Source organism: Ambystoma mexicanum, chromosome 2p (assembly GCF_040938575.1).
Source record: "Ambystoma mexicanum isolate Mex_15411 chromosome 2p, UKY_AmexF1_1, whole genome shotgun sequence".
Lineage (NCBI taxonomy): Eukaryota > Metazoa > Chordata > Amphibia > Caudata > Ambystomatidae > Ambystoma > Ambystoma mexicanum.
In genome coordinates, this window is record NC_090923.1 from 1,121,237,460 (window position 1) to 1,121,252,334 (window position 14,875).

Below are 14,875 nucleotides of genomic sequence, written 5' to 3' on the forward strand. Positions count from 1 at the left end.
TTATGCCAAAATAGAGTGTCTTGAGGCCAGTTGGTTCCACCAGCCTAAGGGAGGAAGTCGTCCTGTACGGGTCTTCCCCTTTGATTCGAAAATGGGGTCAGCACAGCTGCAGGGCTTCACCGGGCACTTCGCTGTCCAGCGGGTGCTGCTGGCGTCTTCTGCTTCGGATGTTGTCCTCTAGTGATTGACTGCCTTTAGTCCCAAAAACCTTGCTTTTTTATGGAAGTTGCTATTCATTCACAGCCCTAACCTGTCAATCACACAGCAGGGTGGCGGTCCTCCAGGACAGCCAGCCAGCCAGCCAATTGGAACTGGTTTTACTCAGGCACACCTAGAGACACCTCATGCCTTTCCAGACACACTGAAGCCTGGGCAGGCTTCAGGGCTGAAGCCTGCCAAAGGCAAAACACACAAAGGACTCAAACCTGTTTCAAACAGAGTAAAAGCCCAGAAGAAACTAACAAGAAATGGTGAAAAAAGAAGGCATGGGCCATTTTGGGACTTCAGTGACACTGCACAAAAGATGCTGCGTGTCACAATGCAAAAGCAGTTGCCTACGGAGTTTACTAGACTCCATAAAACATTAAGAAACACAGAAAATCAGTCAGGAAAACACAAAAAGTCCCACTCACTTCGGAGCAAAAATGTAAAGTCCTCGGATCCAGCAAAAGAGCTGGGGGTCTCTAAGGTTAAAGGGAATTGGCACATAAATTAACATTCTCCCCAGCACTCTGGACCTCCAGTGACTGGATCTTGCTCTTGAAATGCCCCTCAACTAAGATAGGACCAAGAAAGAGCACACACTGCACTGTATTAGGACAGTTTTTCTGAAGCCCAACTAAGGGCTTTGCAAAACCATGCAACTGAGAAAGTACAAGACTCCACTCTTAGTATAAGGCTGTACCACCTGAGTATATGGTAGCGTAGACGGAGCAGCCAGGCTTAGGAAGGAGAGAGGGCTGTAGGAAAATATGTAGAACCTGTAGCATACAAATGGTTCAACAGAAACACTTACACCCAGAAGTATTAAAAAATAAAGGTTTATTATAAATACAAATAGGCCATGGTAAATTGGTCTTGCTGTGTGATTTAGTGCACTGGGAAGTCTGCAGTTAAGCTGTTACTGGCACCCCTCAAGGGCACAGTAGGACCCCTTGGGGTGAGCCACCGATTGGGCCTAGTTTTCTAAAAGTATTTTACTTTCCTGCAAAGACGACTTGTTCATAGAACTTTGCTCTATTACTCAACTGCTCATTCCTCCTCAACCTTGGTCACTGGACCTACAGTTCCCCTGTCACTCTGTGTATAGCACTTAGTACAGGTTTGGACTTCTGAAGTCCTGTAAAGCAGGGGTTAGTTTAAGTTACAAGAGTGATATAAATGTACAGCCCTCTTCCCTCCTAGACTAAGACGGTCTGCTCAGCCATTGCTAACAAATCTTTGGTTAGTTCAGGCCAAATCAAAGAATTGGAAACCTGTACTTCTAAAGGCGAGTATTCTCTAGTCCTACCATAGGTGGACTTTTGTAAAACTCTGTAACAGTAGGACACAACTGTTTCGATGTTTAACAAGTAAACAGCCTTGTTGTGGAGTCTCACTAGACTTCCAATTCCAGGTTCCCGTTTTAATGGAGACAAGCCTTTGCTCCCTGAAACTAAAATAGATGCAGCAGCCCTCAAAAACATACACAGCTGCTACCAGCCAATGAGTACAAACTAGGAATCTAGTGGGGTGACCAGCAAGTGGAAACAGACTGCAGCATACCTTTGCAGCATCATGTCTCAGGCGTCTTCCAGACTCCTGGGGAACAAACAGTTCGCAGTTCCATCAATACTGAGGCCCTGGATTGAAGTTCAGTGGGAAAAAGAAGCCTGTGAACCGTGAGAGTAAAAATGACAGACGGGGGAGGGGGCGCTTACAGAGTCACAGTTGAGGACCTTCATCCTAATAGCCAATAAGGTGTCCAGGTGACTCGCCAGAACACCCCAGATCCACTACACTATTTTCTTCAGCAAATTTGTATTTCTTTTTATGCAGAATGTAAACTACGAATTAATCCACAAAATGCAGGATTCTTTTAAAGCTGTTGGTGTACCAGTGACATGAGAACATATGTTCAATCCAAATACTACCAATTTAAACATGATTGAATACATAATGCAGCATTTCACCAGGTCTCGAATCTCGTGCCTCGCCGCCCCCCACTACAATGCCTGCACGTAATGTCCCCCGCACGTCTGTGCTGCACAGACAAGCACACACTATTACACTTGAAATGCACTTACTGATGTAAAAAACGCAGCACCAACAATTTGATGTCATCTGAACCAAAGTAACTTCCCTGCGAGAAAAATAAAACGTTCCTTTTATTACAAATATTTACTTTTCTTGTAGCACCAGGAGATCTACTACCTAGTGGTCAATGTGCACTATAGCCTATCAAATCCATAAATGCAATGATCTGCAGCATAAGTACGTTCAATATAACAACATTGTTATAATACAATCAGCCATGAATTGCAAGATTTCAGGACAGTTATATTAAAATCTTTGGAAAATGTCTTCAAATTGGTCTAAAAGAAGTTTTGACCTGTATTTCATTAGTAAAAAGAGACAATAGCATTTGTTAAGATGGATTTGCAAAATCAGCCATGGTGGGAGGCCACCCTATTTATGGTAAACATGGAAGACAAAGGTTATCCAAAACAAAATCAAGGTAGGTGAGCGAGCAACCAAGGCTTAGTGAAAAGTGTGAGTGGTCTATGGCTACAATGAGTCCACATATATCAAGATACTTTATTCGGCAGAACGCAATTAAAGAAAGCATCTTCAAAATACATAAATACACATGTTCAGTTGATCGCTGCAATTTAAATCAGTGGCACATTTGCCGTTAAGATCTCATTTCATAATTAATAAAACTTTGCTAAGCAGTTCTTAAAATCAAGTGACAACATATGCATTTTATCTTTGAGAAAGATAGTCATTTCTTTCCCAACAAAAGTTGTGGCGGGTCAGAAGGATGAGACTATCTTTCAACTGTTTATTAAAATTGAAGAGAAAAGGCCTAACTCACTAAACTAAGGGTAGCCCTACCTAGCACCTAAAACTAGGGTGCTTGTTGTCAGTGTAAAAGACCAAAAAGAGAGTGTTCGCCGTCCCACAACTAACCCATCCTGACCCTACCACCAATTCTAAACTAAAGTCCAGTAGAACTACTCCCTTCTCCCGGCGTTGGACAGGTTACTTCCCAGTAGACTTACTCTGTTTTAATATGGAATATTCAAGTAGCGTTCAACTATCTTTTTCACAAGTTTGTTCAGTTTTTTTTAAATAGGACTTTTTCCAGGTCCTGTCGGATAATCTGTTCGGTAAGAATTGGTGCAGTCACACTGGGTGAGACTACACAACACTATCTGCTTGATATTAGGTAACCCATCTATAGGTATAGGTCTGTACTAGACAAGTCGGTAGAGTGACTGAGCAGCCAGACTTATGTCAAGAAGGGTAAATGTGAGCTGTAGAGCTGTAGCATCGAAATCCACACATACAAGTATCCAAATAACACTTGCACTCAAGGTTTTCTAGTAAAATAATTATTTATTAATTTAACAATCAGTTTTAAATAAGCCTTCTTTAAAAAGAGCAATATGCATCATCATACACTTCATACCACTTTCTCAGATTTAGAATAAGCAAGTAGATACTCGTTAGAAATGCTGTCAATACATTTCCTACACCCTGCGGTGACTTCAATTACTAGGCAATATTGGCATTATATATCACTTATTGGTACTTAATACATTCTGAGGTTTTTGAAAAGGAAAAGGTTATGGAAGGAAAAAGGTTAACAGGTTCTCTGAACATGTGAGCACTTTTCAATCTCCCAATGAAGTCTAGATTAGATCTTTCCCAGCAATACAAGGCACATGCACCACCTATGAGGGTTGGTTAGAATCAAAATCAATGGGTCAGAAGAGTCTGCAGTGAGCCAGTGCAGCCAAAGTTATTTTGAACAATGTCTATGAAGCAGAGGCACTTCTTTAGATAGCACAAAGGTCTTGCACAAAGTTAGAGATTTTGCAAGGAATCACTGTTGGGCCACAAGCTGTTAGGCTTGTAGGCTTGAGAGGGTCAGAGCTGAAATCAACTCTTCAAAAAGCAGCTACTGCAAGTCTCAAGTGAGGATGCAAGCTACAGACAAGAGGTATGTACCCCTTAGTCAGCAAAGTACTTTAAGTTTGAAGACGAGGATCCAGCTAGCTTCTGTTCTGGTTGCAGTCTTGCAGATCCTGGGTTCCTGAGCCTCAGTCGAAGGTCGGCAGCGGTTATGGACTCTTTCCAGATCAACAGCACTTGGATGTTTCAGCTACCGGCAAATGGCACAACCGTGGTTGTTGGACACTTGACGGACTTCTATTGCTTCTGGAGTCCAGCACTCTGGTGAGGAAACTCTGGCTTGGGTCGTCCTGCTTCAGGATGGTCCTCAGCATCTTCCTGGAGCACTGGTCCGGCTTAAAGACGATGCAATCGACTATGGATTTCTCGACCCATGGCACTCTGTTCCAGCAGCAGAAAAGAAGTACAGCAAGTTGGGGAAGGTCCAACAGCAAAGTTAGTCTTGGGGTTAGTTGGTCCCAAAAACCCAAGGGAAGAAGTCGTCCGTTCCAGGGCTTCTCTAGTCGATTCTGAGTTGGAGCTTCAGCACTGCAGCAGGGCTTCACAAGGCAATTCAACGGTCCAGGAGGGTGCAGCAAACCTCTCTTCCAGTTTCCTTCGTCGGATGTTTTGTCCAATGGTCGACTGCCTTCAGTCCAAGAAACCTCACCTTTTATGCAGGTTTCTCCCATTCATGCACAGCCTAGCTGTCACTCACACAGCAGGGTGGTTGTCCGCCAAGGACAGCCAGCCAGTCAATCAGCACTGGGTGCATTCAGATAACCAAGGAGACTAAGGACCAGGAGTTTCGGGCACCTCCCTCGCTTCCTGCCCTGCCAGACAAAATGGAGCCAGAGGCGGTTTTCAGTACTGAAGGCTGCCAAAGGCAAAACAAACGAAAGGGTTAAACCTGGTTTGGCGCACAGAGTAAAACCCCAGAAAGATCTCACAAGCAAGAAATGGCAAAAAAAGAAGACCAGGACATTTTGACAAAATGGGCACTCTCGGGTGCTATACTGCAGCTGAGGGTTCAGCATGCGGTAGAAACGCACAATGGTAGGAACATTAAACCGTTGCCACCAGCCACTGAAAGTCGTGAGGGTAACATTAAAAATGTTACATGAGTAAGTAGGAAAAGGGGCTACTAAGGAACCCACCCCCCCCCCCCACCTCCGAGCATCCCACATAAGATAGGGTGTGCTGGAACAAGTTAAGTTAAGTCAATTTTACTTTGCTACTCTTGGGAACAGTAGTTCACCCAAGAGAACGTATTTAAATCTTAAGAGAAATCCAAGGGACTACTCTGACACTGCACTGAAGGTGCTGTGTGTCACCATACAAAAATTAGATGCCTGTGGAGTTTGTTAGACTCCGAATACAAAATACAGAATCCAAATCGGATCAAAATACTTGACAATGAGAAAAAGGTCTCAGGATTAAAATTAAAAGCCCTAAAGTCCAGCAAAAGAGCTAGGGTTCTCTAAAGTTGAAGGGGATTAGCACAGAAATGAGAATTCTCCCCAACAGTAGAGGGGAAGATAAATCAGCCCATTCAGAGAGGGATAGGGTGGAAGAGCCAGGTGGCCTGTAGATGGAGGCAATGGTCAGTGAGTAGGTGGGAAGAGATGACCAATTAGAAAACCAGGCTCTCTAAGAAGTAAGGCTGGCTGGGTATGAGGGAAGAAGAGACCCACTCAGGGAAGATAAGAGTAACCCCACCACCTGTACGGTCAGGGCAAGGCTTGGAGATCATGTTATACCCGTCAGGCATAAGAGTGTTAGGGATAATTCTCACAAATGTGCTAATTCGCTTCTACCTTACAGACCACCAGCTCTTTTGCTGGACTTTAGGACTTTTATCTCTCATGCATTTTTATTTTTATTTATTCTGTGTTTCTTTTGACTTTGGAGTCTGACAAACTCAATAGGCATCATCTTTACATTGTGACACACAGCACCCAGCACCTTCCGTGCAGTGGCACACGGAAGGCTCTTAGATTTCCCAAAGGTTTAAATACCTTCTCTTGGTAAAACTACTGTTTCCAAGAGCAGTGAAGTGAAATTGACTTTACTTACATTTTGTAACTTTATAGACCCAGCACACACTATCTTACAATAGGGTGCTGGAGGGGTTACTTAGTATCCCCTTTGTCTAGTTTCTCATGTAACATTTGTATGTTACCCTTTATACAATTAATAGCTGGTGGCAGGGGTTTACTTTTTACTACCATTGTGTGTTTTTACCACTGGTTGCATTGGCAGCTGCAGTAAAGCACCCATGGGTGCCCATTTAATCAAAATGGCCCGGTGGTCTTTCTTTGCCATTTCTTGTTGGAAATGTCCTTCTTGAGATTGACTCAGTGTGCCAAACCAGGTTTGGTCCCTTTGTTCGTTTGGTCTTTGGCAGGATTCACGAGTGAAGCCCGCCTCTGGCTCCAGTAGGTTTGGCAGGGGCAGGAAGTGAGGGAGGTGCAAGAAACTCCCTGTGCTTAGTGTCCTAGGAGACACAAATGCACTCTGTAGCGATTGGCCGGCTGGCTGTCCGGCAAGGAACTGACAGTTAGGCTGGAATGAATGGGAGAGAACTGAATAAAAGGCAAGGCATTTGGTTCGGAAGGCACAGTCGACCACTGGACGAAGGAACCGAAGAAGAACTTGAAGAGGACGCCTGCTGCAACTCCTGGACCGTTGGTTTGCCCGGTGAAGCCCTGCTGCAGTGCTGAAACTCCAAATTCGTATCAACAGAGAAGCCCCTGCAAGGACGACTTCTCCCCTTGAGTTGGTGGGACCAATCAACACCAAAGTAAGTCACCTGGACATCTTCTCGGAGCTGGTTGAATTTCCACAGAGTTGCTGCTGGAAACCGAATAGCCAGGGAGAGTAACACCAGATTGTGTGCGTTGCTTTTAAGTGGGCCAAGAGCTCCAGGAAGATCCTCAGGATTCCCAGGAAGCAGGACTGACCGAGCCTGACCCCCCCTCAACATAGTGCGGGGCCCCAAAAGCAAGGAAAGTCCATCTCGATAGCCAGGAACCGCGGTGTTGCTATTTGCGGTAGTCGCAAGGAGCTGTAACACCGAAGTGCCACTTGTTTGAAGGTTGCCAGTTGCGAGCGGTGACCATCACATTGCAGTGCAGGAGTCCCCAGAAGTGCTCCCTCTTGTCCCCACGACTGAAGCCCAGAAACAGCGAGATCTGCAGAGCTGCACAGCAACGGGAGTCATCTGCTGCACTTTTTCTTCAAACCAAGGGTACTCTAAAGTCAAAGAACGTACCTCTTGTTGTAGAGTTGCTTGCATCTTCTACTACTCACAAGCCTAAATAGCTTGTGGCCCTACATCGTACATCGATTCTTCTTTTCTTCAAAGACTTCTAAAACATTATGCAAAGACTTTCTACTCACCTACCAGAAGTGCTTCAGCTCATATAGACTTTTGCCCATTGACTTTGGCCTAACCTGTTATACTAAATGACTCTGCTTAGGGGATTCAAAAGTATTTGCCTGCTTAATAATATTTGTGAGCTCTTGTGCGTTTTAATAACCTTTTCCTTTGACCAACTCCTAAGATTGTTCTAAATGCTACAGTAAGATATTAATGTCCCCAGCACCCGAGCTATTGAAGTCACCTGAAGGTGTAGGTTGTGACTGTGGGCCATCCAAAAGGGTCTTTACCGATTTAGAGTGTGTAGTTTTGGAGTGTATTGGTGTGTTGCTTTTATATTGCTCCCTTATTAATTATTGTTTATTCAAGAAACCGTGTGTGTAAGTGTTTATTTGAATACTTGTCACTGTGAATCTCAAACTCCCCTACATCACACATTGACCCCTCTTGAGATAAGACTGGCTGCTCCACACGCTACCAACCTGTGTAGTGCAGACCTATACCAAAGGTTGGGTTTCTATTGCCAGGTGGTCAGGGTTGTTATAGTGCACCCAAAGGGTACTGCATACAATCTTGCCCAACACCATGTAAGATGGTGTGTGCTGCGTCTACAAAGAGAAGGTGGTAAGTAAAGCCAATTTCACTTTACTGCTCTTGGAAACTGTAGTTTATCCAAGAGAAGGTATTTAAACCTCAAGAGAAATCCAAAGGACTTCTCTGTGAGACAGAGGGTGCTGTGTGTAACAATACAAAAGGTGATGCCCAGGAGATTGTCAGACTCCAAAACCAAAAGAAACAGAGCCTAAAATCGGATAAAAATACATGAGTGAGTGAGGAAAAAGGTCTCACTGACTCAATGATAAAAAGTCCTAAAGTCCAGCAAGAGAGCTGGGGATCTTTATGGTAGAAGTGAATTAACACAGAAATGAAAATTCTCCCCGACAATTTCTGGGAAGCACTAGTCTGCGAATACCTTTAGTACAATGTCCTAGAGTAGTTGCCATTCGTACTCTACGGGAAGGCGGAAGTCTCTGCTGAGTACGGCCACCAGAAGATTGAGTTCCCCTGGAATGTGTTGTGACAGGGGGAACATCTTGTGTTTGAGAGCCCAGTTTCACATGTTCTGTGACAGTTTGGACAGCCCTAGAGAGTGAGTGCCCACTCTGTTAGTTCAGGTAATACATGGTCGTAGTACTGTCTGTGAACTGTCTTCCCCTGGAGGTGTGTGTGAAAAGCCTTCATGGCCTTGAACACTAGTAGCAATTCCAACAGGTTTATGTGATTGGATGCTGCTGCTGGGGACCACAAACTGTGCGCCGTCTGTTGGAGGAGGTTAACCCCTCCCCCACCCCATCAGAGATGTGTCTGTGGTAAGAGTGGCTTATACTGCAGGGGTGGTGAAGGTTTTTCCCTGCAGAAGGTTCTCCCTTGACCACCACTGCAGACACTGAACAAGGGCTGCAGAGACTGAACGAGGGCTGCCGAGACAAGCACTAGATCGTCCCATTGTCCGCTGGCCTGACACCATTGGCTCGAGAGCCACTCTTGCATGAGGTGCATGTGCAAAGGAGCATGAGGACAACTTTCTGCAATCTTGTCATTCTGAATGTTTGCGGTTTGACATTTGTTCGCTGCGGGCAGATCTAACAGAGGGCTCATGGTGAGATTCTGAATAAATACCCCCATTTACCTGGTGAATGGGACGACTTCTACAGCGCCCTTTTCTAGGATCTGCACCTCTTCCAGCAGGATTTGCAGGTGTGCTGGTGATGGGCATCTGTTCTTTGGCGGGTGATATCGAGGTGGCCGGTGGAACTCTATGCAATAACCGTGGGTGACAGTCTTTAGCAACCACTGGTCTGATGTGATCCCCCTCCTATGCATGAATGAATGAATGTCAACCGTCCGACTGGCGAGTCACTTTGATGTTGAGGCTGGGGAGCCACTTGAGGTGGAATTTCTGCCTCTACCCATGCCACTGCGCTGACCTTTTTGCTTATACTGGCTGTTGCCAGATGAGCTTTGTCCAGAGGACCATGGGAACCTCCAGTGCCATACTGACCATGGGGAGATCGGGAGAAGGACGGAACGACGAGAGTTTGAACCTCCCCCCTAATGGAGAGGCTTGGCTGTAATTTGGTCAATCGATTTCAGCGTCTCATGTTCTTTTTTAGCCATCTCCAAGGCGTCCTCGACAGCCTTACCAAATACGTTTGACTCCTCTACGGTTTATTTATCAGGGAGGCCTGAGTCCCCAGCTTGAAGCCAGAATTTTTCAGCTAGGCGTCTCTCTTGAGACAAGTCCCTTGTGCCCGGGTGTGTCCTCAGTTTCAGCAGCATCTAGTGTGTACTTGTAAGGGTTCCACAGTGTATTGACAGGTTTCCTTACTACAGCACACACTTTAAGGACCCTTTCAGGTTTCCACATTGCAGTACATTATTTAAACAATTTAATTGGAGGTGTAGGAGTGGTGAGCAGTAGTTTATCTCAGCTAGTGTTTGGGAATGAGTCCGGGTTTAGAAGGTCAGATTGGGAGTGTGTAATTCTTCCTTAATGTGGCTGTCAGGAAGCCTTTGATTCCCCTAGGCAAGATGGAAGCTCAGCAGCAGTGATTGGATGTGCCTGGTGGTGAGGTAGTTTGGGATTTCTTCAAAGAGTTCTAAACTGCCTTCATTCTAGTTTCCCAAGGAACAAGTTGCAGTTTCTTTAGTTCTGTAAATAAGCCATACATTTCCCTAGAAATACAGTTATTCTGAAGAGCCAGAGAGAGAACCACAGTAACCCACAGAGAAGCAAGAGCATCTTCAAGCAGCTGAAAACACAGAAGAAAGCCACGTTCTTTCAGTTGAAACCACTAGTTATTTAAAAGTTAATTTTAGTATTGAAGTTTGAAAAGAAGTTTTAATGAACTATTTTTAAAATGTGATGTGCTTTTGAACGCGTTATATTGTAAATACAGAAAAGTTAAAAGTGAGAGCAAGGAACAGTCAGCTGGCATCTCTTCGAGCACGTGTGACAAAGGTATCTAGTTTTGTTTCAGTCCGCGTGTTAATGAATTAACCACACGCGCTGTCAGAGGCAGTAGCGGTGCATGATTAATCCAATTTACTAACCCCAAGTAATTAACAGTTTATAACAGTTTGTAATCCATTGTTATGTTTCTGTCCTCTACGCGTACCTCGTTAGGCAGCAGAGGAAAGAACCTACAAACTTTACGAACATGCCGCGCACATCGGGCCGTTTCCTGAGGAAAGATTCAAATCCAAAAACAATAGTGTTCTCAGTGCTAGGGCAAGTCGGCGGAAAGAAAGATTGCTCGGAAGGATTAAGGCAGACTGCGTAGCAACGAAGAAGTGATGAGAGGAATTTGCTAGCGTTGACTAGTCGAGCAGCATCAGTGCAGAAGAAGCAGTTTCAGCAGGTTTGTTTTCAACACACACAAATGAACAAGAGCGCAGGACAATACAATAACATTTGAATTGAAGACGTAGCTGAGCCAACCTACTAAAGCAGCAGCAGACCTTAGTAACCAGAGGGCAATGTATTCAAGTTATTGAGGCAGCATGAATACAAATTAGTTCACAAGACTCAAGAATGTTTAGAATTTAGGAATTCAAAAGAAAGAAAAGGACAAAAGACTTTCAAATACTCACCAGCAACTGAATAATAAGAGCCTATCAGCTAGAGCATAGGCAGCAGTTATTGAGGGAAGTGGGTGGAAAAGTCAATAATAACTTTTATAACACTTGAGAACTGTGGCAGAGCAGATAGTAACCAGTTGTCATTCTCTTTTAGATCTTCACAGACACAGTCATCCAGTCCAGTTCATGAGGGCATCAGAGGGTGCCAGAGGAGATCTGCATTTTTTATTTTGTCCACTTACCCTTTGGGTTTTCCAGCTAGGTAGTTCTATATGAATAGAGACTGTTTGGCCAGCAGACTTTAGGGGGGGTGGGAGGGGTATCTAGTGGGCCAGCTTCACTCCTGCAGGAAGTCTGGACCTGACAGAATGAAAGGCCCACGCATTTAATCCTGCCTGAGTGAAGATGGACCCAGAGTCAGAGTTGAGCGTGTGTGCTTTAGGGAAGATGTTGGAGCTAAAGGATTAGTTAACGGTGACCTGAAGTGAGTCCTCTACTTTGGTAGTTAAGATGGAGGAAGAGGGGTTTTGCACATAGGTCTGAGGTTCCAGGTCCATTTAAGATGAGTTTGGAAATAGTCAGTGGACCACCGGTTCTTTATCCAGAGGGCAGCGCAGGGTGGCAGGAGCGAGTGTCTGAGGAAAGTTAAAGAATACTGGAATATCTTTAGTTCCCACTCCTTTAGCACCCCCGGAAAGGTTTGGTGGAGATAGCAAGACATTAAAATCTTTTTTTAATGCAGTGTAAACTACATTATTTGTGTAGACCCGAATCCTTTCCCACTGGAACTGCAAGGGTGGCATTCCTAATTTCTTACCTTACTGGGGAAGCAGCCGCTTGGTCGGTACCTTTGGCGGAAAGGGCAGCAGCTGAGTTAAACAGTTGGACAGAGTTTAAAAGTGAGTTTAGCAAAATGTTTGACAGGAGAACGTCCTCCCTGAGTGTAGATGGAGTTAATGGAGTTACGTTAAGGAAGTAGGGAGTTGGTAGCTTAGATCAATCAGTTTCAGGCGTTAGTTCAGGAGAGTGGGTGGCCTGAGGAGAAGAGAGCTTCTCTATTTTACTGAGTTTTAAGGGAAGAACTAAAGGATGCGTTGGCTACCACAGTTGAGACCCACAGCTAGTGAAGATCTAATTTCTTTAGTGATCCAATTAGATGCAAGATTAACTGAAAGGAGATTGGAGAATGTTTCTGAAGGCAGAGTTTGGAATAGGAGTGAACGTCCAAAGGTTGAGCAGGTTGGGAAAGAAGGAAAGGGCCCGGTGAGTGAAAGTCAGATCAGGGCTCCATTGACTAAATAAGAGAAGGACAGAAGGCGTAGGGAGAAGTTGTGACTGATTTGGGAGCAACAGGGAATTTTATGCATCTTAATCTAGCTAATAGATTGGGAGTGCCTCTAGTTAAAAAGGGTGGTCCTGAGCAAGTGAAGGCAGTGGATGATACACAACTGACATCAGGATTGATCACACAAATGACAGGTGTTTTAAGGATGAAGATTGGGGAGGAGCATGGTGGGGAAATAGTTTTTGAGTTAATAGATGCACCACAACTACAAATCATTCTAGGAATGCCTTGGCTGACTTTACAGAATCCTTTGATTGGGAAAAAAGAATAGTAGAATTTAAGTCGGAATTCTGTAAGAAGCAATGTTCTATGGTGGTACAAGAAGGGGGCCTAGAGCAGGTGTCCGAGATTCAGGGAGTGCGTTTAGCAGCAGGAGTTAAGGAACATATTATAGGAGCCGTGTCAGGAGTTTTACCTGAATGTTATCAAGAATTCCGGGATGTGTTTGAGAAGCAAGAAGCGGCTAAATTACCTCATCGACCATTTGGATTGTAAAGTTGATCTAGAGGATGGGACACCAATTCCCAGTGGTCGAATTCATGCACTGACTGAAAAGGAAAACTGCCAATGGCAGGTGTGATCGCATGAGTTCAGGGACCTCTTGGAGGCCTGTTCGGGAGAATTCTAATTTATGTGCTAATTCCCTTCAACCTTAGAGACCCCCAGCACTTTTGCTGGACTTAATTTTTATCCTGGAGTGAAAGACCTTTTTCACACTCTCATGTATTTCTGATCTGATTTGGACTCGGTTTATTTCTTTTTGGAGTCTGACAAACTCCATAGGCATCTTTTGTATGGCGACACACAGCACCTTCAGTGCAGTGTCACAGTAGTCCTTTGGATTTCTCATAAGGTTCAAATATCTTCTCTTGGGTGAACTACTGTTCCCACGAGTAGTAAAGTGAAATTGACTTTACTTAATTGTTTTTCCTATACAAGTCCAGTACACCCCATCATATGAAGTACTGGGGGTTACTTAGAAGCCCCTGTTCCTACTTACTCATGTAAAATGTACGTTACCCTCACGACTTTTAGTGGCTGGTGGCAGTGTTTTAATTTTCCTACCATTGTACGTTTCTACCGCAGGCTGAACCCACAGCTGCAGGAGTGCACCCATGGGTGGCAATTTTGTCAAAATGGCCCCTGTCTTTTTTTCGAAATGTCTTGCTTGTGAGGTCTTTCTTGGGGTTTACTCTGAGCGCCAAACCAGGTTTAACCTTTTTGTTGGTTTTGCCCATGGCGGGCTCTAGTGCTGAAACCCGCCTCTGGCTCCAGTGTGTCTGGCAGGGCAGGGAGGGAGGTTCCCTAAACTCCCTGTCCTTAGTCTCTTTGGTTACCTGAATGCACCCAGTGCTGATTGGCTGGCTGTTCTACGGGTGACAGCTAGGCTGTGCATGAATGGGAGAAACTTGCATAAAAGGCAAGGTTTCTTGGACTGAAGGCAGAGTCGACTAGTGGACGAAGCATCCAACGAAGGAAACTGGAAGAGAAACTTGCTACACCCTCCTGGACCGTTGAACTGCCCGGGGAAGCGCTGCTGCATTGCTGAAGATCCAACTCCGAATTGACTAGAGAAGCCCTGGAACGGACAACTTCTTCCCTTGGGTTGGTGGGACCAACTAACCCCAAGAAAAACTTTGATGCAGGATCTTATCCTGCAGTATCTTCTCCAACTGGCTGTACTTCTTTGCTGCTGCTGGAACAGAGTGCCAGGGGTTGAGAAATCCATAGTCGAGTGCATCGTCTTTAAGCAGGACCAGAGCTCCAGGAAGATCCGGAGGACCCTCCCGAAGCAGGACAAACCAAGCCTGAGCCACCTCACCAGAGTGCTGGACTCAAGAAGCAAGGGAAGCCCATCAAATGTTCAACAACTGCAGTGGTGCGTTTTGCCGTAGCAGAAACCGCGAAGTGTCGCTGATCTGAAAAGAGCCTGTAGCCGCTGACCTTCAAACTGCAGTGTCCTTCCTCCCTCTTGTCCCACGACTGAGGCCCAGGCACCCAGGATCTGCAAGACTGCAACCAGAACAGAAACCAGCTGGATCCTTTTCTTCAAACCTAAGGTACTGTGCTGACTAAGGGGTGCTTACCTCTTGAGTGTAGCTTACATCCTCTCACTTGAGACTTGCAGTAGCTGCTTTTTACAGAGTTGATTTCAGCTCTGACCCGCACAAGCCTAACAGTTTGTGGCCCAGCAGCGATTTATTGCAAACTCTCTAACATTGTACAAGACCGTTGTGCTATATGAAGAAGTGCCTCAGATCCATAGACATTTTTCAAATGGACTTTGGCTGTCCTGGCTCCCTGCAGACTGTTTTGACCCATTGACTGATTCTAACTGACCCTCATAG

General features: G+C 45.0%; 1 protein-coding gene across 1 annotated transcript in view; it reads right to left on the reverse strand.

Moving 5' to 3' along the window:
- Nucleotides 1-14,875, reverse strand: part of NXF1 (nuclear RNA export factor 1) — a 537,434-nt gene that overhangs the window by 160,851 nt on the left and 361,708 nt on the right. Inside the window, exon 13 of the mRNA XM_069645157.1 lies at nucleotides 2,286-2,341. Coding sequence (XP_069501258.1) covers nucleotides 2,286-2,341 — 56 coding nt within the window. The remainder of the gene's footprint in view (nucleotides 1-2,285; nucleotides 2,342-14,875) is intronic.